At 43.6% G+C, this 15,447-nt stretch overlaps 1 protein-coding gene across 1 annotated transcript in view; it reads left to right on the forward strand.

The window, feature by feature from the left end:
- LOC148442118 (rap guanine nucleotide exchange factor 6-like) overlaps nt 1-15,447 on the forward strand; it is a 672,269-nt gene that overhangs the window by 40,071 nt on the left and 616,751 nt on the right. Inside the window, 1 exon segment of the mRNA XM_088464211.1 lies at nt 14,841-14,999. Within this exon segment, the coding sequence (XP_088320337.1) occupies nt 14,841-14,999 (159 nt within the window).

Below are 15,447 nucleotides of genomic sequence, written 5' to 3' on the forward strand. Positions count from 1 at the left end.
TCTGGAAAGCAATTATTTCTTGTGTGACTTATAATGCTAAATAGCGACATTTAGAGTGTATAGATAGGTAGGAATCAATAGTTGGGGGCTCGTAGAGTGAAATCACACTACCAGTCACATTGTAACACACGGGTATCGATCTCTCAGCAAAGGGTGGAGGCGCCATACCCAGGAAAGAATGCATTGTGCCTTCGAATACCTGTTACCACTTTGTTGCTGAAAGACTGCTACCCGTTATTGTGTGAGTTCAAGAAGCGCTGATTAGAATCCAGGGACAAGGAAGGAAAAAGTTTGTTTTCCTTCGTTGATAAAATTTCATGTTAAAAGGGAAGTCGCACAATAGCGTAAGGGTATAAATACGTTTTTTGTGTAGCGGTCCCATTATTGTGTATGCGACTAGTCACACAATAGCTATACATATTTCCTGTATTGCTGCCGTGTGTAAACAAAGCCGTTGAGATTGCACTGTGATATTGATAGCGTGATAGCATTGTTTTAAGTATCTTAGATTGGTGTTACCATATCTGGGAAAACATTTATTTTTCTGCGCAGGACAAGGGTGTGTAACAGTGAACGTGTGTTGGTAGGGGTAACATGTTCCCTAGCTAGGGGTATCGTAGGACCCTTAGGGGCTAGGCACCTGGTGTCGGCCTAGTGGTTCGGTAGGAGATACCGGAGTCTATACACATAGCAGGTATAGTTGTTGTTTTGTGTTAGGTATCGGCTGTCAGTGTGATTGCAGCATCCAGTGATCAGTTAGGGTTATTGGGCATTGTGATTGAACCGCACAGTTGTGGCATATTGGGATTGTGATCTGAGTAGTGGTGGACGAAATCACTGAAAAGGGTAAGTGTTATTGGAATGCTTAAATTCTAGCCGTGCAAAGTACTCAAAAAGAGCTTAGATGCGTGGAAGCAGCCTGGTTATACTTCCATAGGTGTGTGGGCGCAACCTGTTAATATCGTCCACAGGTAAGTGAAAGTAGCCTTGACATTCTTTCACCGATTGAAATCTCTATTGAAAAGTTTAGTGCTATTTTCCCAAGATGGGAGCCAAGCAAACGGTAGAGATGTTAGATGATGTGCTGCTCTTGGAAGCACCGATTGGTTTGGCACGACATATAATGTATACTAGGTACGGTGCTTATGCAACTATGTACTGTGATGTGTGGTTTAAAATGATGAGAATGAGTGTGAAACAGTTTCCCAGAATTGGCAGCTTTGATAAGGAGGTATTGAACAATGGGCCTGATTCAGACCCACTCGCGAGCGGCTGTCCGCTCGCAAGTGGGTCGATGGTCTGCACTGAGCATGCGCACGACGGAGGGAGCTCCGTCGTGCGCATGCGCCAGACATGATGAGCGAAGGACTTTCCTTCGCTCGTTGTGTCCGATCAAAGGGGGCGTGCTGTCAATGTTGATTGACAGCACGCCCCCTTTGGTGGGCGTGCCGGGGGCATGCCTCCCTGACGGGGGCGTTCCCACGGGAACGCCTCCCGTCAGAAGCCGGCCCACTGACATCACTAGTGATGTCAGTGGGAGTGATTTTGGCTCTGATAGAGCCAAAATCACTCCGGAGCTTGCGGTTGAAAACCTCAACCGCAGGCTCCGGCTCGCAATTTCGATGGTCGCGATGGTCACGACCATCGCGGCCATCAAAATGCACGCTCGTATAGCCTGTGGGTGGTGACCCACAGCTATACGAGCGTCCAGGAGGACGCTCCATGAAAATGGAGCCCGGCCCTCATTCAGAGCGTGCGCTCTGCTCAGAGCGTACGGCTCTGAATGAGGGCCAATGTCCGAGATAGCATCTGTATGGTGCACTCTCGAAAGAAAAAGCTCAAGTATAACAATTGTTTAAAGTTATGGTAGCACGAGGGGGATACGTGGCTTAAGGGTGTGCACGCGATTGCAAACCAGCGTCGCGCGCACGATGCAGGGGAGTGGGCACACAGGGCTAAACAGTGTTGCGTATGCGCCGCAGAGTAGCACGCATGCACAGCGAGGTAGCGTTGCGGAAGGTAATGTCAGTGGTTCCCGCGCACCACCACCGCCCTATGCGGTACAGTCGATGTAAAAACTCATAATAATATAACATGTAACCTGTGCCCTCTCTTGAGTAATTACAAGGAAAAGGTTTATGATGCGGATGATGAACCTGTTATTATGTCTGCCATTTCCCATGCCGTACAAATGTTAGATGTTCCATTACAACGAGCACGGGAGGTGGCCCCATCCTCATCAGTGGTAGTACAGGAAGTGTTAACATCCGTTGTACCCGTAGAGGAAGTTGTTAATACTATATGTAACAGTAATAGACTGAACCTCCAGCCAGGTAACAAAGCCAAAGGTAGCAGTGTGGCCGGTCTCCATCTCATCCAGACAATAACTGCTCCCAATGGGAATCCAGATGCGAATGGTGTGGTGCCCACAAGGAATGTAGCAATGCATTGTCCTTCGACAAGAGCTGAGCTAAATTCCATAATGACAGACTTCCCTGACCCTAAGAAGGAATTAGCAAAATGCCAAAGATTTGTGAAAAATTTCTGTAATGCTCACGAGCCAACCAATAAATATTGGCGAGTGGTGTTAAGGGCGTATCTTCCACACAATACCGATGTGAAAAAGTTTATCACGGATTGCGTATTGGAGGGAGATGGTCCCTTAACAGACGAGGATAGCCAAGGTAACATTACCCGCATAATAACTCAATTGGGTGTATATTTTCTGGTAGTAGTTAACTGGAGTGAAATTTTCACCATAAAACAAAAAGAGAGTGAATCTGCAGAGGATTACTGTACCCAAGCTATGCAGGCTATCACCCAGTACACTGGGATGGAAGATATTAAAGATAGCACTCATTACAGTGAAATGGTCATCACGGTACTTATGGATGGTCTTAAAGACAATCTAAAGAACCGAGTCCAGACCTCTCTAACTGGCTGGAGGGGAGTTACTGTAGACACACTCAGGGAATCTGCTATTGAGCACGATAAAAAAATCCTCAAGAAGAGAGAGACCCAAAGCGAGAAGCTAATGGCTATTAGCATTCAAGCTCTAGAAGGAATGAATATACCATAACAGCCACCAGATACATATACACATATACATATACACCTGCACAGCTAAATGCCCTCACCAATCCTGCGCAGTCACAAACACAGCCCTACCCCACTTATCACACACAGCCACAAAACACATAATACCCATAGCCACCATCTTACCCTCAAAATCCCTATCTACACTCACAATCTTTCTCTACCACCCAACCCACACAACAACCTTTTCCCCCACCCCACTCATGAAGGAGCTTTAACTGCAACCAAGTGGGAAATGTAATTAGGAACTGTAAGGTGAAGAAGGTAGGACCCCCGAACCAGGGAGTACCTACATATCCACATAAGGGATATACGAAGAATGCAGGAAATTTCCCACAGTCACCTGCTCCAATTGTGGCCTAAAATGCTGTATTGGAGAGTGAGAGCCAACGCTAGGGGTTAGGTCATACCTGTAGTCTACAGCTAGTCAGGTTAACTGGAAGTACTAGGGAAGAACCGGTAATGATGGTTGATGTAGCTGGTACTAAACACCCTTTTCTTGTAGACACAGGGGTGACCAGATCAGTGATAAAATCTCCAGCTAATTTACAGGTGACCAGCGAGACAGTACCAGCAATGGGTGTAACGGGTAAAGTGCAACATTAACCTTTAACCAAATCCACAGAGGTTACTATCGGGCCTTTGCATACCAGGCATTCTTTTCTCCTGGCAGCAGTGGCTCCTACTAACCTACTGGGAAGGGATTTGTTATGTAAGATGGGATGTGTCATATATTGTACCCCTGATGGTATATTCTTAGATATCCCAGAGAGAGTGGCACACGAGGTGAGGGATATATTGGACACTCCCCAAAGGTTAATGTATCACTCTACCGGTTCAGGTAAAAATCCATCTCAGGTAGATCAAATGTTATCCCAAATTCCAGGTTCACTGTGGACCAAAGATGGACAGGACACTGGATTGATGGCACATGTAGCTCCCGTAATGGTAAATCTAAAAAGTGGTAGGCAAGCTCCAAAAATTCCCCAATACCCATTAAAACTGGAGGTAGAGATAGGGGTTTATCCCATAATTGAGCAATTATTACAACAGGGAATTTTAGTCCGTACAGCAAGTGTAGCCAACAGTCCCATCTTTCCTGTGAAGAAAAGTGGTGGGAGGGGTTATAGGCTTGTACAAGACCTTAGAGGGGTTAATAAGGTAGTAGAGAGCCAATTTCCCGTAGTGCCGAATCCAGCTGTAATTTTTATTCAGATCCCACCAAATGCAACCCATTTCACTGTCATTGACCTCTCTGCTTTCTTCTCTGTACCTCTTCATCCTGACTGTCAGTACCTATTCGCTTTTACATACATGGGTGTACAACACACATGGACACGATTGCACCAGGGCTTCATAGACAGCCCCAGTATCTTCTCCCAGGCCTTACACGACTGTTTACAGACTTTTCAGCCTGCCAATGGATCTGTTCTAATACTATATGTGGACGATTTATTGTTGTGTTCTGATTCGTTTATGTCATGTTTAATTGATACTAAACTTTTATTGCTTCATCTCTTGCAAACAGGACACATGGTTGCTAAGGACAAACTACAGCCATGCCAGTCCAGGGTTAAATACTTGGGACATTTCCTAACCCAGGGGTTACGACATCTGACCATTGACAGAATCCAAGCCATATAGACCATGACACTGCCGCAGAACCAACAGCAAATCCGTACCTTCTTGGGAATGTGTGGATACTGCAGAATGTGGATCCCAGGTTTTTCTATTTCGGCCTTGCCATTACAGGACTTAGTCTCTTCTTCAAAGCCCAATCTTGTCATACACACAGAGGAAACAGAGAAGGCTTTCCTTAACCTTAAGGATAGTCTGACAAGAGCACCTGCATTGGGAATACCTGATTATGAAAAACCTTTTGATTTGTACTGTATGGAAGCTAATGGTTGTGCAGCAGGTGTCCTCACACAAAAACATGGTGATGCCAGTAGGCCCGTAGCATACTACAGTGCACAGTTGGACACTGTGGCAAGATCACGCCCAACATGTTTAAGAAGTGTAGCAGCAACTGCTCTATTGGTCATTAAGAGTGAGGATGTAGTATTAGGCCATGATATGATTGTTTATACGCCCCATGCTATATCTGCTTTGCTGAATTCTGTCCAAACCAGACATGTCTCCTCAGCTAGGTTCACAAAATGGGAACTAGCTCTAATAGCACCTGCAACATCACCATCAAATGGTGCAGTACGTTAAATCCAAGTATGTATTAGTGTGCACTGATGTGTTTTCTATTTGAGTTGAGGCATACCCAGCTGCCAATAATACTGCTGCATTTACTGCTAAGAAAATAGTTCAGGAGTTTGTATGCAGATACGGTATCTCTAAAATTATTGAAAGTGATAGGGGTACTCATTTCACAGGTGATGTCTTCCAAAACATGTGTAAGTTGATGGGTATTAATAGTAGACTTCATACCCTCTACCGACTGCAAGCCAGCACCAAGGTGGAGAGGATGACTGGGACTGTTAAAAATAAATTAAGTAATATCATGGCGGAAACTGGACTGGGTTGGCCAGAAGCACTGCCACTTTTCCTTCATAGTATCAGGACAACTCCTAGACCCCCTCTTAATCTGTCCCCCTTTGAAATACTGTTTGGTAGATAACCTCATTTGATTATAAGCCCACAGGAAGATTTGAAAAGTAACAATAAGGTAACTGTAAGGTATCTTAAAACAACGAGTAAACAGTTGAAACAGCAACAGCAGAAACTGAAATTGTTGTCACATGATATGCCTGAAACAAACTGCCATGATGTTGAACCTGGAGAATTTGTTATGATCAGAAATTGCTTACATTCAGGTTGTTTGACAGATCGGAAGGAAAGTCCGTATCAGGTGTTGCTGATGAGTACAACTTCATTGAAAGTGGCGGAGAGAGATACCTGAGTCCATTCCACTCACTGTAAGAAGGTCAACCAACTGGTGGAGAGACAAGGTGGAATCGAGGCAGATAACGTAGACCTGTCAATTGCGAGTCTGTTCCGGGAAGGTTAAAAGTTCACAGTGAGATACCGGTGCTAAAGAAATTTGTAGATCATTGTTTTCAGCAATGGATTGGTCAGCTGTGGTTATTTTTGTGTTTTCTCCCAGAGTTCTCATTATCTTGGGGTGTTTCAGAATCTCTGATATCTGTGAAGGAGGACAGAGGACGGAGAGTGGAGCTGATGGTGCTATCAATGGAGTGGAGTTGGGAGAAGGAGTGCTAAACCAGCCGGGGGAGTATCTGACCAAACCCAGTACAGTAATTGTTAAGAGATTTGCTATGTTGGAAACTCAGAGACAGTGTGAAGGTCTATCGTCTGAGGATTATTGTATGTGTGAGTTTTGTGTGAGTTTTGTGGGTCCTAAGTTGATGAGAATTGCATCCAGCAGAGCCAACCTAAGTATAAACAGTATTGGGGTGGGTATCCTTTAGAGGATTATCATACTATGGTGGGCAAAGTTTTAAACCAGACTGACAATTGGGTGTGTTCTCATTGCCCCAGGGACAGCATAATGTAGGGTTAGTGCCATTTCCATTAAATGTCTCTTAGGTTTTAGAACTGCAACAAGGGAAGATGTTGGATGGAAAATTTCTAAACACCAAACCACCCCATTTTAAACACCACCAGTACCAAGTAGATAAATCACTTTTATGTTTTAACATCATCAACTCCAATAAACCAGGAGGTTGGGAGGTGACTGAGAATAACTAGACATTGGCCCTCATTCAGAGGCGGTCGGAGGATGCAAGCAGTCGCTCAGAAAAACTGGGCGGCCACTTGCATCCTGACCGGCCACCTCTGTTTTGGTCGTTAAGCTGTGGCTTTACACCCACAGCTCTAATGACTGCAAGGGTGATGGTTGTGATGGTCATAGACCATTGCGACCATTGGGGCTTACGACGAGACCCTAGGGTAGGGTCTCATTTGTCGTAAGCCCCGGAGAGCTTCTGGCTCTGTCAGAGCCGGAAGCTCTCCACTGACATCACTAGTGATGTCAATGGGGCCTCCCCCAAATGGCAGGCGTTCCCATGGGAATGCCTCCGTTTGGGCTGCCACCCCCCTGGCCCGCCTTCCAAACGGGGCAAGCTGTCAATCAACATCGACAGCTCGCTCCCTTTGGAAAGAGACCCGCTACGACCGGCGCTGTCGGTCGTAGCGGGTCTCACGCATGCGCACGAAGGAACTGGCTCCCTCGTGCACATGCGCACTGGACAAACATCGAGGCGGCCATGCGGTCGTAGACCGTACGGCCGCCTCTGAATGAAGCCCATTGACCTTCTCACTAAGAGCTGATTATGAACCTATAAATTTTGAACTGTTATGCACAATTAGGTTAAATGGGAGAAACTTCCTGTATTGGTATACATTAAAGTAACATCAAAGAAATGTCTCTTAGGTTTTAGAACTGCAACAAGGGAAGATGTTGGATGGAAAATTTCTATACACCAAACCACCCCATTTTAAACTCCACCAGTACCAAGTAGATAAATCACTTTTATGTTTTAACATCATCAACTCCAATAAACCAGGAAGTTGGGAGGTGACTGAGAATAACCAGACATTGGCCCTCATTCAGAGGCGGTCAGAGGATGCAAGCAGTCGCTCAGAAACTGGGCGGCCACTTGCATCCTGACCGGCCGCCTCTGTTTTGGTCGTTAAGCTGTGGCTTTACACCCACAGCTCTAATGACTGCAAGGGTGATGGTCGTGATGGTCATAGACCATTGCGACCATTGGGGCTTACGACGAGACCCTAGGGTAGGGTCTCATTTGTCGTAAGCCCCGGAGAGCTTCTGGCTCTGTCAGAGCCGGAAGCTCTCCACTGACATCACTAGTGATGTCAATGGGGCCTCCCCCAAACGGCAGGCGTTCCCATGGGAACGCCTCCGTTTGGGCTGCCACTCCCCTGGCCCGCCTTCCAAATGGGGCGAGCTGTCAATCAACATCGACAGCTCGCTCCCTTGGAAAGAGACCTGCTACGACCGGCGCTGTCGGTCGTAGCGGGTCTCACGCATGCGCACGAAGGAGCTGGCTCCCTCGTGCACATGCGCACTGGACAAACATCGAGGCGGCCGTGCGGTCGTAGACCGTACGGCCGCCTCTGAATGAAGCCCATTGACCTTCTCACTAAGAGCTGATTATGAACCTATAAATTTTGAACTATTATGCACAATTAGGTTAAATGGGAGACACTTCCTGTATTGGTATACATTAAGTAACATCAAGGAAATGGTTGGCAGAGTACCAGAAGGGTACTGTGCCAGGGTTATACAACCAGAAACATGTGTTAGCCAGATGGGAGAACCTGAGATAGGATTATTTGTTAGGGAAATGTGTTGGATGATCATGATGCATTCTATTCCGTTCTCCCCGATGCTGTATATGTTATATATGTAAGGAAAGAGTATAAGTGGCTCTCTCCGAGTTCCGAAGGTTTGTGTTATCTGGGAAGAGTACTCCCAGAGGTTATGACCCTTACACATGGTGAAATGCTTGGTATTCATAAAAACACACCATCACCATATCTTCACACACAGTATGAACACAGAGACAAAAGAAATATGATACCTGGTGATCTACATAGAGCCACACAGTTAGTGAAACAACTGGCTTTCAAGTTTTAGTCGCATTGGGTCCCACCAGGATCGCTCGGGGTACACAAAATTTAAGATATATTCAAGACCTTGCTAAATTAATAGATATCACCGAGATGTATGATGTCACATTTAGGTACACTGGTAAGGAGTTACAGGCCTACAAGAAAGAACTGGTGCAACAAAGATTAGTTTTAAATTATTTAACAGCTATCACTGGAGGATACTGCGTGACCTTAGCCACCCAATTTGGTGTAAAGTGTTGCACATACATACATACATACATACATTACAAACAATACCAGTGACCCCAAGGAGGTGAGAGACCGGAAGATGGATGAAATTCTGTAGTTAAAATTGGAATTTTGGAAGAACCATAATGCTTCAGTGGCTGAATTAGAGGAGAAGGTAGAGGAATGGGTTTCTTGGTTGAACCCAGTGAAATGGTTCTCCGGTCTAGGAGAGTGGGTCCAGGAAATGATTGCTAGCATAGGTAAACTCCTGATCCTTATATTGATTGTCATCTTAGTGATTGGCGTATGTGTCAGGGGTGTTCCTACTGTGTTGAAATGTGGAAAATGTAAAGATAAGGTAAATCGAAAGGAATGAGATTATGATGGTGGTTAAAAGTAATAGTATGAATACTGATGTAAATGTAGGACTGCATTACAACCCCGAACTACAATGTACCATCAGATGATGTATAGATTTAGACATGCATGAAATGTATTATGAAATGTTATTTTTAAACATCTTAAATAATGTAAGTCCCTATTCCCCTTCAACACTTCCTTTATAGGATTGGTGCATCCCCACATCTTTCCCATGATCTCCCAAGATCCGTGGTGTGTGTATAAGGGTAGTTTTATGTCCCTCCTAGAGACACATTATTGATGATTTAAGAACCACCTTGTGCCATCCCATAATATAACATTAAATAATATGTGGTGAATAATATAAATAAGTAATATATATGTCTGTCTGGAAATGTCAATATGAATATTTAATAAAATTCTGGTCGGCAAAAACTTGGGGCTGGGAATTCGTTGTAATCAATATATTGTCCCAAATTGAGAGAAAATATCAATATGCGGAAAACTGGTGGGCAATAACTTTCGGCTGAGTGTTCAATGTGTATCCCAAGTTCCTATTTGGACTTGGTGTATAATGATATTTGTGCTTGTCAGTCACGCTACAGCTTGGTGGGCAAAAACTTTTGGCTGGGTGTTCAGTACCAGTGAAGCTGCTTGGTTGATAACAGTGTTGCTCCTCCTTCCCTCAGCTCACGTCACCTCAGGGGATATGAACGCAGTGTCAGAGTGACAATGACACTATAAAGCAGTATGGTGTATGTACGAAATGTACTTACCAAGCGATGTGCCTCTGCTGGTCCGTCACTCTTCCCCACGTCCTCCGGTGTGCGCAAGCATGTGAGTGAGGGGTATTGGGAGTATATGCGATAAGAATGATGAAACTAATCAATCATAAATGATGATTTATTGTGACTTCAATATGCAAAAAAATCCAACAATGTACAAAGTACGGTATTGATGGAATGGGTTAAAAAAGTCTATGGGTATAGTCTCTATATCCCAATGCGTTTCGTCCCTATTAGGGACTTTTTCAAGGGCAAATGTCTCATGTTGTCCCATCTCCTCTTAAATAGGGATGCCAATTGAAGTTCAAAACCTCCGGTGTGCGATGTGAATGCCGCACTTCCGGGTATCGTGTGCGCGCATGCTCAGTGCCGCACTAAATCTAGAAGTCAGTGGACACTGTCCCTGGTCTATTGTTACCTGCAGCCTAATGATTGCTTGATGTGAATCAGTCTCTATATTCTGTGCGTCTGGGCTCCACATACAGCGGCGGCCATCTTTGGTGGGTCCGTTTGTTACTCTATGACGTGTAGCTTTAAGCGGCCATTTTTGTTGTGGTTTCTACCCCTCTGTGATCGCTAATACATTTATCTTTGCATAAACAATATATCCGTATATAGTGATCTTGTTACATAGCATATGTAACAAGATCGCTATATACGGATATATTGTTTATGCAAAGATAAATGTATTAGCGATCACAGAGGGGTAGAAACCACAACAAAAATGGCCGCTTGAAGCTACACGTCATAGAGTAACAAATGGACCCACCAAAGATGGCCGCCGCTGTATGTGGAGCCCAGACGCACAGAATATAGAGACTGATTCACATCAAGCAATCATTAGGCTGCAGGTAACAATAGACCAGGGACAGTGTCCACTGACTTCTAGATTTAGAGCGGCACTGAGCATGCGCGCACACGATACCCGGAAGTGCGGCATTCACATCGCACACCTGAGGTTTTGAACTTCAATTGGCATCCCTATTTAAGAGGAGATGGGACAACATGAGACATTTGCCCTTGAAAAAGTCCCTAATAGGGACGAAACGCGTTGGGACATAGAGACTATACCCATAGACTTTTTTAACCCATTCCATCAATACCGTACTTTGGCCCTCATTCAGAGCCGTACGCTCTGAGCAGAGCACACGCTCTGAATGAGGGCCGACCTCCATGAAAATGGAGCGTCCTTCTGGATGCTCGTATAGCTGTGGGTCACCACCCACAGGCTAAACGAGCGTGCATTTTGATGGCCGCGATGGTCGAGACCATCGCGACCATCGAAATTGCGAGCCGGAGCCTGCGGTTGAGGTTTTCAACCGCAAGCTCCGGAGTGATTTTGGCTCTATCAGAGCCAAAATCACTCCCACTGACATCACTAGTGATGTCAGTGGGCCGGCTTTTGACGGGAGGCGTTCCCGTGGGAACGCCCCCATCAGGGAGGCACCCCTACCAAAGGGGGCGTGCTGTCAATCAACATTAACAGCACGCCCCCTTTGATCGGACACAATGAGCGAAGGACTTTCCTTCGCTTGTCGCGTCTGGCGCATGCACACGACGGAGCTCCCTCCGTCGTGCGCATGCTCAGTCCAGAACATCGACCCACTTGCGAGCGGACAATCGCTCGCGAGTGGGTCTGAATCAGGCCCTTTGTACACTGTTGGATTTTTTTGCATATTGAAGTCACAATAAATCATCATTTATGATTGATTAGTTTCATCATTCTTATCGCATATACTCCCAATACCCCTCACTCACATGCTTGCGCACACCGGAGGACGTGGGGAAGAGTGACGGACCAGCAGAGGCACATCGCTTGGTAAGTACATTTCGTACATACACCATACTGCTTTATAGTGTCATTGTCACTCTGACACTGCGTTCATATCCCCTGAGGTGACGTGAGCTGAGGGAAGGAGGAGCAACACTGTTATCAACCAAGCATCTTCACTGGTACTGAACACCCAGCCAAAAGTTTTTGCCCACCAAGCTGTAGCGTGACTGACAAGCACAAATATCATTATACATCAAGTCAAAATAGGAACTTGGGATACACATTGAACACTCAGCCGAAAGTTATTGCCCACCAGTTTTCCGCATATTGATATTTTCTCTCAATTTGGGACAATATATTGATTACCACGAATTCCCAGCCCCAAGTTTTTGCCGACCAGAATTTTATTAAATATTCATATTGACATTTCCAGACAGACATATATATTACTTATATATATTATTCACCACAGAGCGCTGTTTCTCCTCCCCCCCCTTTTTATGCTATTATCTATATTTCGGAAATTATAGGACATTCCCTGAGGTAGCAGCTAGTGCTGTCATCCAATTCCCCCTTCAGGAGCGCTGACCGCCTTTTGTATTAATATTAAATAATATGTGTAAGCCATAGTGTAAGCCTAAATTACATTTTTAAAATCAGAGTGTCATAGCATGTTGTTTGCTATCAAAGGGTGGACTGTCAAAGCTGGATAATTGGCTGAGAGAGAATCCATTAAGATTAAAATCTGCACGATGACATTTTGCGAATGGCAACAAGACGCCATTTTGCAAATGGTCGCCCAGCACCATTTTTGTGAAACTTACACATTAGAAGTACATACGGCGATGCTATTATTTAGCGTTGTGCGATTCCCACGCAATAGAACAATGTTAAAAGTCCTCATTATATAAATACATACATTTACTAAAATATGTAATATGACCAATCCTGCAAAACACATACCACGGTGTACTCCACAAACACGTAGACTCACAACGCTAACTAGCATCTTTTCTTAATATCCCTATACTTACACATTAACACAATTACACTAAAAGGTTCCATAGCATTTAAGGTTAAAATTTAAGGTTTTATTCATGCACGTTATGAATTATGGAGAATTAAGTGATAGAATGTACTTTGTATGTAGTGTCCATTCATTAGTTATTCAGCGGGAAGATGCACACAAAGATCCGTTGGAGGGATGAACTACTGTTGTACAAATGGACCAATGAACTGAATCGTAACTGAAGACCCACAAGGAAGAACCAATGGGATTATGCCAGCTCATGTCTATTGTATTGCCTATGTCTGTAAGGGTATATATGCAAGCTCTCTGAATCTAGCTAGTCAGTCATCTTCTTCTTTTTGATGGAGGTTTCATCTTTGATGCCAGGATTTGGATCCAGAGCGCATGCGTATGTAACGACTGTACCTTGTGATTGTATAATTTGTTTGTGCTAATTGTATTTAGATCACAGCATGTAACTATCTGCTTTTATGGTGAATAATATATTTTTGTGCTTTGGAACCACAATCAAAGTCTGGAAAGCAATTATTTCTTGTGCTACTTATAATGCTAAATAGCGACATTTAGAGTTTATAGATAGGTAGGAATCAATAGATTCCAAGTGTCAATTCTGTTGCCCAAGGTTATTTAACCCTTGTACAACTACAGCTACTTATTCAAATATAGAAAATCTGGTCCCTTTGCCTACTTTACCACAAATTTTATGCCCAAAACCTTGTTGGGCAAGGCCATGTGCAAATGGGTCATATGTAAGTTAACCCCCTCTGTGGATTCCTAGTGTCAAATTTGTTGCCGAAGGCTATTTAATCTTTGCACAACTACAGCTACTTATTATAAAATAAAAAATCTGGTCCTTGTGCCCACTTTACCACCCTATTTCATGCCAAAAACCTTGTTGGGCAAGAACAATTACATGTGGGATATATGTAAGTGACCCCCCCCCCCCCCCTCTGTGGTTTCCACGTGTCAAATTTGTTGCCCAAGGCTTTTTAACCCTTGCACAACTACAGTTACTTATTCAAATATAGAAAATCTGGTCCCTGTGCCCAGTTTACCACCCTATTTTATGCCCAAAAGCTTTGTGGGCCAAGCAAAATACAATTGAGATTTGTGTAATATATACCATATTTTGCTTATACAATGTAAGCTTAGTGATTCTATTTGATTTAAATGTTTTACTATAACATGTTCTGAATAAGAAGCTGGAAAATGATTAAGCAGCTGGAACATGAATAAGAAGTGAATAAGAAGCTGGCCGAATGAGAAGCTAACTTCAACCTCGTCATAAACTGTACAGTACAATACAGTTGATACTCTCAAATACTGACCTGTCATACGGACATCAATAATGTACAGGTCTGACCATTTCTGCATTTGGACTGCAATGTTAGTCAGGACTCAGGCTCCTTGTACTTCAATGTTTAACAGTCACTGTATACAAATTGATGCGGTCATTAGCTACCCAGATTTTTTGTTCTTTACAGTATTGTATGTTTCCTTGTATGTAAAAATGAAATTATAACAGTATAGGTGTAGGCTCAGGATAGGAAAACACTGATGCATGGTTGGACCGAAAAGAAAATAAATAAATAGAATTATTGCAGTTGTTTGGTCAGTCTTGGACTGTATAGGTTTAATGGGAATAACTTTTTTATTACTCCACCTGCTTTTATGATATGGTAATTTAACTCCAGGCCCTCCTTTTTACACCTTTATATCAATTTTTAAATGTTCGGCAACCTTGAATGGTTATAGCTTTTATCTGGTCTTCTATCTGCTTCTGTGTATAAAACAAGGGTCAGAAAGTATTTTGGGGGTCAAATACTCTTTTTATTGAAGGGTTTTTTTTATATTTCATTCCACCCTCAACCCCTGCATCATAACTGGTGGATAGGGCCCACATTATAAAACATATTTTTGAATGCGTTTATCACTTACCATTTACATGCTCTCTATTTAGTTGGACTCCTGGTATGTTATTCTGAATGGCACCATTGAGATAACCCACTTTGACAGAAGGACTGAAAACCTCTGCATGGGAAACAGTTTTGGGATAAATCCAACGTTGCGTAAGCAGTATATGAACGGTATAATAAAAACTAAAGTGGATGACTGTCAGGTATGTTAATTCCATAGTAAATTGTTACCATTATTTTATCACCATCATTAAACTTTTCACATGCAAAACATTTACAAAAGTTGTAACTACTGGTGCCATAACACATACAGTACTGACCTTTAGAAAATGTCAATAAGAAAATGCCAATGACAGCTAGTGTGAAGGATTGAGGCCAGGAATGGTTTCACATAAGGCAGATTCAAATTCCCGTGGGTAAAGATCCATGTTTAACGCCCACAGCTATTCAATTTCCACGCGCAGAAAACCCAAATTTTAGTACGTGGGGTAACCTTTAGATTCCGGCACTTAATGTGGAATCTATTGTTTAGCACACGTTAAGCCCTAGGGCAGGATGCAAAAAAAAATTACGTTTTCGGGGGCTGACTGAATTTCTCATATACATCAACCCCTGGAATTACATTCCGTGGCTTTTATGCAGTGAGCTGCA

The sequence above is a fragment of the Taudactylus pleione genome, unplaced genomic scaffold (assembly GCF_031769625.1).
Source record: "Taudactylus pleione unplaced genomic scaffold, aTauple2 ptg001609l, whole genome shotgun sequence".
Lineage (NCBI taxonomy): Eukaryota > Metazoa > Chordata > Amphibia > Anura > Myobatrachidae > Taudactylus > Taudactylus pleione.